This window comes from Pygoscelis adeliae, unplaced genomic scaffold, assembly GCF_000699105.1.
Source record: "Pygoscelis adeliae isolate BGI_AS28 unplaced genomic scaffold, ASM69910v1 Scaffold48, whole genome shotgun sequence".
Taxonomy (NCBI): domain Eukaryota; kingdom Metazoa; phylum Chordata; class Aves; order Sphenisciformes; family Spheniscidae; genus Pygoscelis; species Pygoscelis adeliae.
Genome location: NW_008825618.1, coordinates 2,531,651 through 2,548,238, shown reverse-complemented (window position 1 = coordinate 2,548,238; position 16,588 = coordinate 2,531,651). Strand labels below are relative to the sequence as shown.

Genomic DNA, 16,588 nt, shown 5'->3' with positions numbered 1-16,588 from the left:
GCAGGTCTTGCTAGCTGGGATTTTCTACTGTTGCCCGTAGATGAAACTTTTATACAGGAAAGAATAAAGGCTTGTTCAGACATACACTATAGCTGGGGCAACTTAAATTAGGATGCTTTGGGGAGGGATTTTTAAAAACACCTTATTTAAGATGACAGCAGTTTTACCACTGATTGCAGGAGGGATAAAATTTCATGCAACTGCTTTTGAAATGTTATCCATGCAAGAGGAAGGGGCTGATCTTTTCATTTTAAGGGAGAGAGTACATCCTCAGACAAGTCACAAGTGATGCCCAAATGAGATCAAAATGGAGCTTTAGGGCAGAGCAGTAGCTTTGGTTATCTAGGTTCCCTTAAACTGTTGTTTCTCCTACCCTACGGTAAAAAAATAAATATAGCCTTCATAAGCTATTGAAATGATTGACTGTGGAATTTCTGCCTTGAATACCTTCCTGTCTACCTGCATACCTAGCCTGCTGTAACTCATCATCAGATTGGTCAACCACTTCCCACACAGTCACCAGCATGGGTTCTTGTACAGTGAATTTCAAGCTCTCTTTGGTCCTCTTCTGTCTCTTAAACCTCTGCTGGGGGCAACGAGGTTCTTTACTTTGTTAAATATTTGTGCTGTTGTTTTTTTTTAATTACTGATTGATTGGACTGTTTGAAACTTTAGGATGAAGGGCTTGCACTGCAACTGGAAATAAGGAAACGCATTGTCATGGAGGTCAAATAAAATATGCTGCAGTAGGTTTGAAAATCACTTGCAAGATCTTTTTTAGCACTTTCTGGACATGACCTTTTTTTCTTTTTGGACTCTGCCAGCCTGTTTTTCCTGTAAGGCTTTTTGTCTTGAACTTCTCTGATTGTTCAGTTCTTGCTAGTATAAATATCACAGTGGAAATGCTCCATTTAGGTCAGGCAATCTCTTGTAGTCTGTATTTCCTAAATATGCACACAATTTTAGGGGCTCTGTGCATCTCCAGATGCCCCAGTTACTCTTCTGTTCAGCTGAATCACTAATGCATGTTCTCACTAGCTCCTACATCTTTTCTTTTATTGCATTTTTTCTGCCTCCACACATTTTCACACTTTTGAGACAGTTGCTACTAGTTGACCAGACTCAAGACTTGATGAAATGATCTCTCGTGGTAAAGCTTACAGGCATGCTTCTTATTTAACTCTGCTCTTGGGTAAAATATCATCATGGTCACTCTAGATACAGAAATGTTACTACGTCAATATGTTCTATGGTTTCATTCTTTGATACTTCTTTCCTCTTACAAAGCAGATACGTTTTTTATTAATTAAGCAAATTAGTTGATGCCACGATGCATGCTAGCTTTGCTGTTTCATGACTGCACTTAAAATGAATTAGATTGCTCTGTCTATAACTATTGGCAAAAAATGTTGATGCAACAAGTGAATAGTTTTGGCTGACAGTGTATGAAAGTCAATGCTGAATTTACATGCCTTGTGTCAAGGAAGATTTGCATACTTCATTCTCTCTCTAACAAAGGGATCCATCACTACCTTGATTTTAATAGTCATTCCCAATGTTTAATATATGGCTGAATGACAATTCAAATACATAATGACTCTACTGAGAACATGCCTTAAATTTGTCTGTTTAATATGATAACCCTTAAAGTGTTCATTAAATTTTAAATGTGAAAATTTGTGTGAATTTCTGAATGTTTGGTTTCTGGACTGTCACTTTTACTGTATGAGTTTAAAGGCATCTACATACATAATATATTTTAAAAGAAGAAGAAACAGTCCTATAAAAAGGTGGCTCATTTTAAAAGGAATAAGTTAATATAAATGATAGAGTTTCTTCTGTTTAACGTTTTTTGTTACACAGTTTTGTCACAACATTTAGCGTAGCAGTCATTTACTCTACTGTGACTGTACTTCAAATCAGAGATGTTTCATTAGAAAGACTGAGGTGGTGGCAGGCCCATCTTCACAGCATTTGTCACTCTTAAAACCAAGGCCTAGGGATTTCTGTATTCTTGATTTCTAGATCTGAGAAGCGAGTATGTTACAGTTTGATTCCCTGATAGGGAAAAACACAGCTATGGCAGTGTCCTACTTCCAGGCTCCAGCCTGAAGGTCTGTCCGTTCTGTTGAGGATGGGAGCCCAGGGATCTGAGAAAAGTTGCATCCTTAAAAAGGCTCTCTGGGGAGAAGGAGAGGTGGGAGCTGTTGACTGTGCTTCAGAGCTTCCAGGTAGCGGTGTGTGAGGTGTGAACAATTCACAGCTCAGCATTTCCTTGATTCTCATCAACTGCCAGTAAATTTTGTAAAGCTGCCACACACAAAAAAAGCAGTGATTATGAGAGAGTGTATATTAGCACTACAGCTGTGTAATTGCCAAAAGGAAAAAGCAGGCAGTATTTATGCACATAAAGCCAGCTTATGAGCTCTGATGACATTTTGGATCCTTATTTGCTAGGTTATTTGTGAACATATAGCTGAGGAGCATTTTAATCAAAAAAGTATTAAAGAAAAGCAAATATAAATGTTAGTCAGGCTAAATATCTGTAAACATGCACACCTAAAGTCATTTTGAAGAATGGTTGTCCCTGTTTACACCATGGACTTGTTCGCAAATGTAAAACAGATTTCGCTTTGTAAAGCATAAAATGCTACATCAGGGAGCACAAGCACTATCACATGTAAGACACTAATGGTTTAACTAAGCATGAACTGCCATGCTCCTTTTTACCCTGTGCAGTCAGTACATATGCCAACATTGCCACATTCACATTAGCAAGCTAACACTTCTGAATAGTGAACAAATTTCTGAAGTACTTGCAAACAGTGCAACTAAGTCCATCAAAATTTTGGCTGAAAGTTGGCTGACTTTCCATCTTTCCATTACTAACTCTTTAGAACAAATTGCATTGATCCTAGCGCTTACATTTGTGATGTTTCTTTGTCTCCTAATCAGGGGTTTTATGCATACAGTCTTTGTGTATAGTCTCTTCTCATATGTAGAAGCTTCATCTTCTCTAAAGAAAACATTTTCAAAATGAAGAATCAGTAACACACCACTGCTGTATGTTTGAAGTCACTACACTTACAAAGGTTAAAATACTGTGTTCAGATCGGCAGTGTGTTTTTTCTGCTGTTGTAAATCAGTGCTCTGCACAGTTTCCATTTTGCCACCTTTTCCACAGCTCAGTCACAGGGAAATGGCACTGGGGTTTGAGGTTTCAAAGGAGGTGCAGAGCATTGGCAGGTTTCATTTTTCTTCTTTTCCTCCTTATTTCTGCTGGCTCGCGAACTGGCTGATACGAGTTGGTTTGGGACCGAATCGCTCACTCGGAGACAAGCAAGAAACCCCATGAAGCTCTTCAGGATTTGATCTTTTTGTTGATTTCAGTCCTATCTACCAGCTGTTTCCCAGAAGTGCTAACAACTTTATCCTTGCATTTCTGAGTAATTTTTATTCCCTTCTAGTTTCACCAAAGCAATAGTGTAAGACAGATGGAAAACCCTGACTGCACGCAATGTTTTACAAATAACTTGATACTGAAAGATAAGACATAAATTAAAAGCTGACTGGTCAGAATATCCATGCTTTGCAGGAACATTCAGCTTCATGATTTTATCAGTGAAAGTGAGCAGGGACAGAAACAGGGTTGATGATAACATTTCTGGAGCCTAAGTGAGAGGCCGTTTCTTCTTGGCCATAACATCCACAAGACCATCTTAAGGAAGGCTACCTTTCAGTATTCAGCACAACAAATGGAGTTAAATTAGGCAGCACCACCTGCTAGAAGGCTGCTTAGTTTTGCCGGGAAATAGAAAAATCAATCCTTTTGCCAGCGCACCGGGAGGTTATCAGCCGGCGCCCTCTGGGATGGTAGCCCATCCGCTGGCTGATGTTCCAGATGTGCCCGAGGTGCACCATCGCCATCTCGTGGCTACTGTAAAGTAAGGAAAAGGAGCATCTTCCTGTCTGGCATCTGAGGCATTTTGTCTGTGACAGTACGCAGTGTTTTAAGCTTTTAATAACAACGCATGCATTTTTACTTGCCTGAATAATTCCTGATTAAAAAGAAAAAATTACAAAATCAAACTTTTTTTTTTTTTTTTTTTTTTTTTAACGTAAAGTGGCCCTCCTGTAAACTTTCTTTCTCAGCAGCTTCACAGCAGGCACAAGAAAACTGAGAGAACCCTGATGTGGTAAACCTAGGTAGTCAATAAACACAGGTTACACATGCAGAAAATGCTGGAGTCAATGGCATACCTAAGCTTAGTTTTCTCACTCAGAATACCTACCAATCACATAGCACAAAGATATTAATAAAAGACAACACCTCGATGTCGCGCATCCACTAATAATACAGGATTTTGAATCTAGAAGCAAGAACGTAACATAGAGTTAGGAGGAAAGGGTTATGTTTCCAGATTTGATGAATTTTCCATGTGACCTTTTAGCTCCGCTCCTTTAATTCTGCAGTTATAAAACTACAGCGTTATTCAGTGCACTCCCTTTTTCATGATGTCCATTGGCAGAATGAGCTGATTATAGCAAGAGCTGATGTCGCAGAGCATGGTGGTGTGACAGAGGCACAGAAACAAGCAGAAAATCCTGTGTGTTTAGAAAATACGCATAAATATAAAACATACTATGTAAAATAGCATCCCTGCATAGTGATACTATTATTCTCTTATGTCAACTATGAGTCCTTTTTTTTAAATAAATTCCTTCTATATTCTTCAGGTATTTAGAAGGTAGGGTTTTGGCAGGATAGGTTTCTTCACTCCCCTATGGAAAATCATCACCTATGTACTCCAGCTCTTTCAATTCCTTTCTCCCTGCTACTCTATTCATTTGTATAGCATGGAAGAGCCCGGTGACCTTACTCCCTGGAATGGCATGGAAACCAGTAGAATTTTCTTTTATTACAACCATTTGGGTGTTAAAGCAACTGCTTCCTCCATGCCCCTTCAGGCTAATGCTCCCAGCTGGTAGATCTGAAAGAAACATGTATTGAAGAAGGCATAAGCCCCCTGCATTTCAGTGCTGCATGCCCATATACCTAAACATGCATTATTAGTAGGGATACAGTTGTCTCTGATTGCTGTCTTTTCTTCCATAAGGTATGAAGCAGGTGAAAATGTTGCATAAGTTGAGCAAGATTCAGTCTCTTTTCCCATACTTCACTAAATCTTTCCTTTTCTGGACTTTTTTTTCTTTTGATAATGACCACGTGCAGTTGTAAAACAGTTCCAAAGGTAGAAGTGTTTACTGGTTGCATAAAAGCAGTCTTTTGAGACTGATAAAGATTATGATATTGATTTATTTAGTTTTAATCTGTGTATTGAGAAATGTTTTCCTTCCTTGTTTTGATTAACCATCAGTGTGGTTAAAGGAATTGTTTTACTGTAACATCAAAATGTGGAATTTATTAGACAAGTTCAAACAAAAGCACTGAAACAAAAAAAAAATTCAAAGATATTCCTTTATTTTACTTCTGTTGTCGTCAGAAAGTTCCTCCTAAATTACTTTAATCTTTCTTGCCACCAAGGTTTAGCCATCTGAACAAATAGGAGAATTATCATAAATATTTTTTAGAAATTTTTATTTACTAAGATTTATCAATATTCTAGATGCAGATGTTGAAATCCTAGTCCCAAATTCAGCAAGTTACCCATGCCAACATGCCTAAACTGATGAGTAAAGTCATTATAGTCATCTGTTTAACCCTCTTCAGGGTTCAAAGCTTTTTCACGGCTGAAATGTCTCACTGATGCCTGTAGTTAGATTGGATGAATCTTGATGTAAATGTTTGGGACGCTGACAAGAGATGACTACACTTTGAAGTAAATGGGGCCTGTTATGTGTCTGAATAGCCAGGCTCAGCAGGTTTTCAGGCCCTCGTTCCCCCTGCCACCAATATTCCTGCTTGATTTACGCAGGGTCCTGTGCTCTCATGTGCCCTAACCATGGGACTCCTAGCACTATGTGGCCAGGACTTAAGCCCTCTGAAGCAGCAGCAGAAGACGCTATGTCACTGATAGACAGGGTACTGACACCCGTGGAAAAGGAGGATTTTGCCATTTGATCTAAGGGGCATAAGTTCGGTTTCATACATGGCAGCATCGCCATGTCTGGCTTTTTGCGATGTATCCCACCATCACTTAAAATTTTGATACTCTCTCTCCCTCCGTATGGATTTGAACATGGTGAGAAAAACAGGGCATGCTGCTGTGAAAGGAGAGTCTTTTTAATAACTTACATGTTGGCTTTGGAAAGAAGTAGTTGGATATTAAAGAAATACTCAGAAAAAATAGGATCAGTTGCTGATTTTCTTCAAATGTAACTTTTAGAAGAGCAAAACATGCAGTAAGGCAGATGTTAACTAAGAATTAGTCTTCTTTTTGCAAACAAAGCATTTCATGGTGTTGGATCCCTTACTGTCATGCCTTTATTCTGTATCCAGTTGAAACAGTATTTACAGAGATAATTAACAGCATGGTTTCTGGCATCAGTATTGAAAGCTTTATTACTTTCTAGTCAAATATGTTAAGTAACAATGTATATTCTTAATGGTGATTGCTTTCTAGTAGCCTTAAGAACACCTGTACCAGTTATATAGAAGCCATATTTTTACTTTAGTGTCACAGACTAACACATATTATTTTAATTGGCTTAATTGTGCATTTTTGTCCATTGACAGTATTGCTTTACTGTGGCAGATAGCCCAGTGTATATGTTATAAATACTTTGCATGACATCCCCGCTATTTTACTAATCTTCACTGTGACTTTCCCATTGGTAATGACTAATTACAGTTTCCTAGCCAGCAACTTTTAATAGATTCCTTTTTTTTTTCTTAATCTCTGCCTGTCCTCAACAGCACTGTTTTGTTCAAGAATTTAATCAGTTCAGCAACAGTATAATATTAGATAATTGAACCATTACTTTATGAATTTTTGAAATGCAAAATACCCATGAAGTCATCACTGATGAATATTTCAGTATTGATAGAGACCACTCTCTTTTCTGAAGAAACAGAAAGGGTTTTGCTATCTACACTTGAATGCTTTTTCTTTCCTTTTATTTTTATTTCTGTCCCTTGGTCCTGAGAAGCAAATGCGGTAAATAGGAAGGAATCCAATAACCAGAAAAATTAACAGAAAGGATTAACATTTTTGCCTGCCCACCATGACCATGTTAACCATTCAACACCTACATATCAAACAAGCAAGTTTATACAGAAAAAATTCCATTCATCCCTGTCTCCTCTTATCAGTGAAGATTTATCTGCAAAATGGACTCCCTAAGGCAAAAACACTTCCAGGTTCATCCCACCTGTGTTAGCAGACAAAAGGATGTAGATTCTGCAAATTCAGTGGGAGAATAACACTGCAGAGCTCCTTACAGGCTGGTGTGATTTTTTTGGGAAACTCCTGGACTCAGGAATTCCTTTCTCTGTGAACAGGATCAGATAGTCGGCTGGTTCATGCTTACTATCTGTTGCTAGCAGCTGCTATGTTTTGCTAAGGGCAGTACTCCTCACGCTCCCTCTCTTTTATCCAAGATACTTCATGAAACGAAGCAGTAGTGGAGCAGAGCTAGCAGGTGGCTGTAGGACAATTCCACGATTTCACAGCAGTTTGTGAGATTTCAGTTTAATTTCACAGTTAAATTGTTTTCCTTCTCAGAACAAAAAATTACTTCAAACAAGAATGCCGTTCGAGCCCTAACTGTAGTCTGTATTTTGAAGCTTTCGTTGCAGAGATGAGGAGGAAGGGGGAGCTGGCTGGAGCATATTATCCCTCAGACATTAGGATGAGTTTGGATCTTAAGTTTAAAATGAGTAACTTCGTAGCTTTTATTCCAGAATGGTTTCTGCACACATAAACCCCTCATAACTTTTCTTTCATCTCATCCCCCCCTCCCCAGAGAGATACGGGAAGTTCAACTTAGAACTGCTTTAACGTTTTTTAAGGCAACACATGTATGTCAATGCAGCTATCTGCCTGAATTTTGAAACTGTTGAGTAGCTTGTTTAGACGCTTAACTGTGCTTGCTAGTGTCGGGCACCTTCTCAGTGTATTGCTGCTTACTCAGTGTTGCTGATATTAACAGTGATTTCTTTCACCTACTGAATGTTGATCCTGATAGTTTTAATTAAATCTGCCTTTTTCTGCGGATGCTGCTGAAGTCACATGATGGGACAAATTCTGCCTTTGGAGACATTTGCATGCTGCCAGTGAACCCATCTAAGGGATTATTATGCATGTGTGTCCAGGGAGAGAAGGGAGTCCGGTCTGATACAATACCAATTCGTATTCAATTGCAAAAGGAAGAAATGTGGAAATGCACCTGAAAAACTTCTCTTTGAGGAGAGGAAAAGAGAGCTGATCGATACCCTTTAGAGAAAAGGAAAATAAAATAGATAAAAGATTATTGTTTGCTGATACTGGAAACTTGCAGGGGAAGGCTTAATGCTAAACATTTTCATTTTTCCTCTGACAGGCACAAGCATATTTACTGTTTACGAAGCTGCTTCTCAGGAAGGCTGGGTGTTCCTTATGTACCGAGCAATCGACAGCTTTCCCCGATGGCGTTCATATTTCTATTTCATCACCTTAATTTTCTTTCTGGCCTGGCTTGTTAAGGTACTGAAAAATGTGTTCTTTTAAACCTGTCTGAAATGTAGATCATATTAGAATGAATTTCTTCTCTTTTCTGCTTGAGGAGCTTTGTGTCAGCCATTCTTTCATTTTTTCAGAATGTTTTCATCGCAGTCATCATTGAAACGTTTGCAGAAATTAGAGTGCAGTTCCAGCAGATGTGGGGGTCCAGGAGCAGTACTACTTCAACTGCCACCACCCAGGTGAAGCACCTGAGATACTGAGATTCTCTGGGGACTTGATTGGGTTTAGTTTATGAATGAATAATAAACCAAAAATTCCTGTTAATTATTATTTTATCTGATTTATTTGACTTTGCATGTTACTACATGTATTTTAAAGTTGATACATGAATTTTCATATAAAATTAAATCCTAGGGTATATTATCCAACTAGGCTTTCTTAAAAAAGAATAATAGAGAAGACTGTAATATGGTTCTCTATATGGCTGGGTATGTTATCGCTAGTTTTTATTTTCTTTTAATGAAGTAGGATAATGCTTTTTTATCATGTCATTGGTGGGTTTGGAATTAGGGTTGCTATTGAATATCACTTTCTGTGCTAAGGAAGAAGAGCTGAAATTGCAAGCTGTAGCTGGAAGAAGAGAGGTCAGAGGGTAGCTGAAGTGTTTGGGGAAGCTGGTCCTGGAACTGAGAAGGGCATGTTGAGACCAAGGAGGAATGAGGTGCTGAGGCAATGAAAGAGCCATGCTAATATTTGAGGTAGCCACAGAAAGTGAGACCCTGAATATGAGGTAACAGGTAGGAAGAAGCCATGATAGGAAGGGTGCTATGTGTGGGCTGGGTAGTGTGAAAGACCCAGTATGAAAAACGAGGGCTAGTGGGTTCAGATTTAAATTCTCCCACTTGTTATTGTAACAATCATATTATGTATCCTGAATGTACAAAAGGCCAGGTTTTTCCAGGCTAGTGCAGTTTGCCATCTGTAAGAGGGACCAGTACTGACTGCCTGCAAAAAGCCCTTAGGAAGACAGATATGAGAAACATACCCTTGAGGAAAATTTTTCTAACCCCTGTAGCTAGAGATTATTTATTTTCTTAAGCCAGAGGATTTAAGTGTTTCAAAATTACTTATTAAATATTTTCTGATATTCCTTTGGATATTGCTGTAATCCATATGTAAATCTAGTCCTTTTCTGCCTGCTGCTATGTTTTTTGCCTCAAATAGACTTTGTGGCAATACTTTTACTCTGTATATGTCTTTGTCAAAGCAGACTTGGTGATATCAGTTTAAAATCTAACAAAAAGAAAGGACTTTTCCACGTGACACATACTTAGCCTGAGGAACGTAATGTTCGTTTCATCTTTGATGGGACAAATTCCTGAGCCATATAGGCTTAACCAACATACTCTGAACTAGAAGCTGGAACAGAAAGATCAATTTAGGGAAACTCAAGAAGCAGCCAATATTAAGGGATTTCAAGGATAAAAGAAATTCCAAAAATAATGTCATCATGCCAAAGAATATGAACATGTTGAATATAAATTGCATCATGCAAAATGAAAATAGCATGTTGGCTGCAGACAAGCGAATGGTTACTTTGTTCCTTGAGTCACTGGCATAATGGAACATAAAGGGAGCCCAGATTACCGAACTACAAAAACAATTTATCTTTTCTGTATTAAGAAGGGCAGAGAATTTCTTGCAGGGTTTCTTGTTTAAAGCACCAGACGAAAGTTAAAAAACATGCTTGTTTTGTGCATGAAATATCCTTGAGAAAAAGCAACAATGTCTTGCTTCATTTGCCCACTTCATAAATCATTAAACTAGTCCTGAAACTTAGTCCTATAGAAAAGAAAATGAGTGTCCGAGAGTCAAAGTCAAGGAAGGGGTCTCTGGAGAAGGATAAAAGAGGTTCTTGTAAAGCGCTTTAGCACTGCACAGTAAAGTATGGTACAAGGAGAAGTAACTCAGTGCTGATCTGAGTTGGCAACTCTGCCTGGTGCAGAGATGCTACATAAGGACTCAGCAGCATTACGACCGTATTTGTGTGAGACTGTCCCCAGTCTAATGAGCACTTCTCTCAGGATGGCTTTTAAGCTTCAAACACGCTGCTGTGGCTGTGTTCTAGAGGTGACTTGTTTGGGCACTGGGTGTCAAGGAAAAGGTGGGAGTCAAGTGGGAACTTTGCCACACTTCATTACATAGTATATGCAGACTCTAAGGTGGCAATTCAAAATGCTAGAGCCACTAATTTTTCCTCAAGGACATTTTCAAGGACAGTGTTAATCACTTCCAGACATGGTTTCTCACTGTTCCTTATGTCCAGCAGTCTGCATCTTTTTGTGTCCTAATTTCTGAGGGGAAAAAAAAAAGCCAGAATGCCTACACCTATGCTTCCAGAGGTTATTGGTAAAATGTGAATACCACTGTGGTCAAGAGAGCCTTTTCCACTGACATCATTAGAGCCCAGATATCATTCAGCAATTCTTTCAAGTTATAAGCTCTGGGTAACAGTGCAGAATCATAGAATCATAGAATCATAGAATCATTAAGGTTGGAAAAGACCTCTAAAAGATCATCGAGTCCAACTGTCAACCCACATCACCCACAGAAGGACTGTACAGCTACTCTTGATATGCATCAGTGCAACAAAAATAACGTCTGATCCTTGGAGTAAAATAATTTTGCCGGTAAAAAAGACAAGGTTTTCTATTATTTCCAAATGCACCATGAAACTTATTTTTTGGTCACAATGTATTTGTGTTTCCTCAGGATAAGCTTACCTTAGTAAGGAATTTACACTGAACAGGTACCACCATCTAATGATACTGATCAGAGATCAATTGCATTGGTTTCTACATTAGGACTAATAGAGACATGTTGTGTTTGATGTTATCTGAGTAAAAGTCAGAATCTATTAATGTTGGAAAAAGAGTATGTTGCTTTTTTTCTGTAGCAGTAAGAACCATTTCCCTCTTATTTTAAACTAGTGATCATCAAAATGTATGCAGGTCCTGAAGGGGAATGTATTAGATTTCACTTGTATTTATTGGCATGTAAAACATTTCTGACAACAATTTTCCCTTTCAAGATGTTTCATGAAGATGCTGCTGGAGGTTGGCAGCTTGTGGCTGTTGATGTGAATAAACCCCAGGGCAGAGCTCCTGCATGTCTACAGGTATGACATTGCTTTTTAATAAATCAGTGTGTAACCAGCACCACTCAAATGTTGGCATAAGGAGACTGTGGTGAGAAATAGCTACAACAGTTTTAGTCATAAATTTCTTTAAATCCATTGCTTTCTGCAGTGGAGGCTTGTTCTTGAATATCACAGATCAACAAAAAAAGATATACCACACCCAAAAGGAGAAGATTAGAAAAATGCATTCCTTATAAAGGCTCTGTTTTGTGTCCTCATGAGAGAAAGATTTTAGATTTTTTAAATATAAAATAATGTAAGTAATCATCCTTTATCTCTCAGACTTTATATACAAACTGATTCCATTCCTAGGTTATTCACAACAGAAATGCTTTTTTATTAACTGCAAAATACAGTAACATGCCAAGAAGCATGACTAATCATAATAAACACAGAAGTACCTCATTTCTTTTGTTCCATCCTGAAAATAGGCTCACAGAAGAAGGGGGAAGAGTCATGTAGGTAGTAAGCCATACAGTGTTTGAAACTTCCAGATTTAATATTCTCACTTGGATATAGGTGAGTTTGTAAAACTCTATCCTCATTGTTTAAATAAATCCAGACTAAGATAAGTAATATTTTTATAAAACCCTTTTTATTACAGCACATTGTCCAGCAGCTCAAATTTTTATTTGCAAGTTAAAGTCACTTCTGGATGAAACCAAATTGCTTCAGAGTAGAAAGCCAAATCTACTACAGCAATCTGATAGCACGATGTTTGCTGGCAGTTTTGGTTATGTTTGGTTTAATGTGTAAACTAAAATACATGTACTTGTTGGCAGCATGTACATTGCTGAACACTAAGCTGGCAAGCACCTTCATCCCCTCCACAAGCTGTTCACTCTCAAATATCTCTGTTTTGTCAAACCACTGCCATATATTTAATTATAGCATATGTCTTAACTGATAATTCCTCTTCCCAAATTTAATTCTTGATTTTGACAGCAACAGGAACATCATTTGTGGTGTTCTCAAGTATCAGTCTCAGGTATGTGGCTAAAATGTAGCTGAACTCACAATGAAAACTCCTCCAGATGAAAGTTAAGATAGCATCTGACTTAATCTGGTCTGCCTTTGTCCATAGTACTGCATTCTTGCCCCTTTTAGGAATCACGTGAACACACAGTAAGTTGTGTTCCAGGGAATATAAACAACATGCATCAGTGGGTGCTGCAACTTTTTATAATTGCAACTCAACTAGCAGTTTTCTTCTCATTCTTCATCCCTTTGTGCAACATCTGCAGGGTTTCCAGTAATCTATGACCTTGCTGGATGTCAATCCAAGGAAAGCAATCCAAAGGAAAGCAATGCATTAAAATATTATTTTATTAGGATAGTGCCCAAAATAGGCTTTATTCTTATTAAATATAGACTAAAATACAGCCCAAAGAAAGCAAAATCTCAAAGTCTGGAAAAACACACACACCTTTATTCATCTCACCATGCATTATTGTTTCAGTTCTATCAATCCAAAGTAAAAAGAAAATAGACTTCCTAAAAAAGTCATGTATTTAAAGCCTTTGCAATATATTAAAGGCATTCTTTATGCTTTAAGTCCCTAGTGAGAGATGTCGTAGTTATTTTCTAAGGGTTTGAGTGGGTTTTGTTCCTTAAGAGGAACGTGGTGCATAAATTTGAATTTAGGAAATAATTAATCAGATTGGAGAATATATATCCTGCCTTTAGGACACATTCAATTAATATGCATTCTTCTGACCTTTATTAGCTAAGTATATTGTCATTCAATATCCTGTGAAGGATGGAGTTCTTAGAAAAAGGTAGTGAAGACTCTCTATCGCCCTGTATCATTTTAATTAAATTTTGCAGGAAGTTTGGTTTTATTAATTCCTTTCTGGGCTCTGTAAATATTACTGCTCCAAATACAAAAGGGAACATTATTAAAAGTTCTGTTTCAGCAGTGACATGGGTCTGGGTCTGTGCTTTGGTGAAACTCCACTTATTCAGTGTATTGAGTTATTTAGAATTTACTTCCGCCACAAACTATACTGTGCATAGGGAGAGGAAATACCCTAGTGGCTAAAGGAATGGAGAGGGACTCTGGAGATCTGGGGTCAATTTATTGGCCAAGCACAAATTTCCTGTAGACCTTGAGAAAACTACTTAATAGGTATCTTTGCTTTAATTCACATTCCTTATGGTGGAAAAGTGTATCCCTCCCAGATTTGGCTACTGTGGTGTTTAAACCTACTAACTGCTTGAGAGGCACTCCAATAAGATGGGCTTGTGCTATCTAAGTTGGCAAATAGATACATCCAGCTCTCTAAAGCGGGGAGTGATGGAGGAAAGAAGAATGTGATTTATGTGTGGTGTGTAACATAAAAACCTCTCTAATACAGGTTTTGGAAGACACTTTGCACGCACAAGCTGGATCTGTTGGGTTTTGCTAGTTTGGCCTTTGTACAGCCATGCTTACTCCCACAGACCAGGTCAGGGGTTTCAGCCTGGCAGGCCTGGCTAGCCTAGGTAGAACATCGCAATGGCACGTGGAACAATGCGGGTCTGGTGTTATTCCTGAGCAAATAATAATTGAGACAGAGATACTGTATAGGCTCTGTGCAGAGCTGTTGTAATTCGCTTTGCCTCACACAAACGTGTCGTTGTTGCACCAAACTGCTCAATTAGGTAAAACGAATAAGCAGGCTAACCATGTCTTTACACTTCTGTCACAGCTGATGTGCAAAGAGGGGATTACAAAGGAGTTTCAGAATCCCATCTAGTGAGTAGTGTGCCTTGGTACGTCTAAACTGCTGGGCAGGCGAGCGCCACTGTGCTTGCCAGGGTACCCCACCTTGTCTTTCCGGAGAGCCCACCTGCCTTTCCATTGGGCACACGGCATACGGGCAGAACAGAACCAGCATGTGAATACAGATCTGGGATCTGCAAGGGGCTCTTGTACACAGCAGCATAGTAGTTAAAAGTAAATAAAACTAAACCATGAGAGATGCGCAAGAAAGATGGGCATTAATCTGGTGTTTTCAAAGAACTTTAACTCAGACACCTAACTAAGTTTTCTTTAGTTTTTCAGAAGTGGCTGGAAGTGGCAACATGAAAAATTAGTATCAGTATGGTTTCTGATTTTCACTTGCAAATCTATCCTAATGTGGGGCAAAGAGGCTTTAATTTCGGTATAATGGTTTTATGTTTATTGCATTTTTCTTTCGAGTGTTCCCAAAGGTGCTTTGTGGTCTTTTGTTACTTATTCTCACTGTTTCCCATGACTGGCATTGATTTTAAATATTGATTTTCTTTTGTCACTGAAAAATAATCTTTGTGTTTTCCATTTCAACATGAACCATTTGGCATGAATGCATGCTGAGGCTCCCACATTGCCACATTATTTTACTGTTGTTGATATTACTTTAACACACTGTAGTACATTAGAACTTCCTGACTACTGTGATTTACTCCTACGAGCATGGTAGGAAGCTCTCAGTTCACAAATAAAGAAAAACTGAGCACCAGGTTCCAGAAAAAATCCTTCAAAAAACTCTTCGAGCATGTATTTACCCCTTTAATCCCATGTTAAAGGCACACTATGTTTCTTATTATTTCTTTCCTGTTAATTTTAGAGGTTGTTGATGTTTTTAGCACTCCTTCCTTCTCTTTGTCTTCTTGTCCGCAAAGACTTGTAAAATACGCATACTGATTTAAAGCTGAACTGGAAGGTTTTAACTCACATGTCTTCCATGAACCTGCGGTTGGTATTACTAACACCAAGTAATGACATCTTCAGTCTTCTCAATACTTAGTTTTGTAATGAATAGAGAAAGTCTGGAACTGTGGTTCCTATGGGGAACAATGAGCCAGACAGCAGTTCCCTGTTCATGCTAATATTTTGGGGTCATGCGTCCAGCAGAAATGAAATGCACAGCTGGAGATGGAATGATGTTTAGAAAAAGCTTGGGAACACTGCGTGTGATGTGTCAGCATAAATGGAAGTGGTCACCTACAAACTGTATGTGCACTCGTACTCTGATAATAAAATCTTCAACAGATTAAAAATACTGTACTCACTTTTAATCATATGTGCTCCATCTAGGGAAGAAATAGAAGGTCACAAAGCTATGATCTGAGCAAGCAAGTGACGTTATTATGATAGTACTCTTGAACATATGATTAACATCAGAAATTTAATCATATCTTTTTGCCTCAAGAAAAAGTTAGTCCTTCATGCTACATATTATTATCAGAATGCGTTACAGAATTCTGTACAACTACAGAATTTTAGAGAACCTTGAAGGAGAGACAGAAAGATCAAAAGTCATATCAAAAGACAGAAAACATATAGAGGGTGGAGGAGACATGGCCAGAGAAGCAGGAATTGAGAGTTTTAGCAGTTTCATAATGGATATATTGAATGACAGAGAGAGAAATGAGATAAAAAAGTACTTAGGGATTTTCACTGCAGGAATACCAGAAGAGAGCACAAGTGGGTTTTCTCCTTTTCTCTTTCATGGGAAGCAATTATTGGTGAACCAGAAAAGTGTGGTAGTCTATTCATATACTAATTTGCCCTTTAGTGTAACTTTGGAATCATGCAAAAAGTATGTCTACTCAGTCCTATTCTCTTCTTACCTACAGTGGTTTTCATTAAATTAAATACATATATAATACATTTCTTCCAATTAACTGAAATCCTCTCTTACAGTGAAAGAAGAATCTTCTCTTTCAGTTGGCTAAAATTAAGTTTTGATTTGAATGAGTTTATTATTTGAGTATATTATATGAGTTTATTCAGAAGCAG

At 38.2% G+C, this 16,588-nt stretch overlaps 1 protein-coding gene across 1 annotated transcript in view; it reads left to right on the top strand.

Annotated features, from left to right (window-relative positions):
* Positions 1–16,588, top strand: part of NALCN (sodium leak channel, non-selective) — a 251,553-nt gene that overhangs the window by 82,919 nt on the left and 152,046 nt on the right. The window contains exons 7-9 of the mRNA XM_009333336.1: positions 8,503–8,645; positions 8,759–8,863; positions 11,716–11,802. Coding sequence (XP_009331611.1) covers positions 8,503–8,645; positions 8,759–8,863; positions 11,716–11,802 — 335 coding nt within the window. The remainder of the gene's footprint in view (positions 1–8,502; positions 8,646–8,758; positions 8,864–11,715; positions 11,803–16,588) is intronic.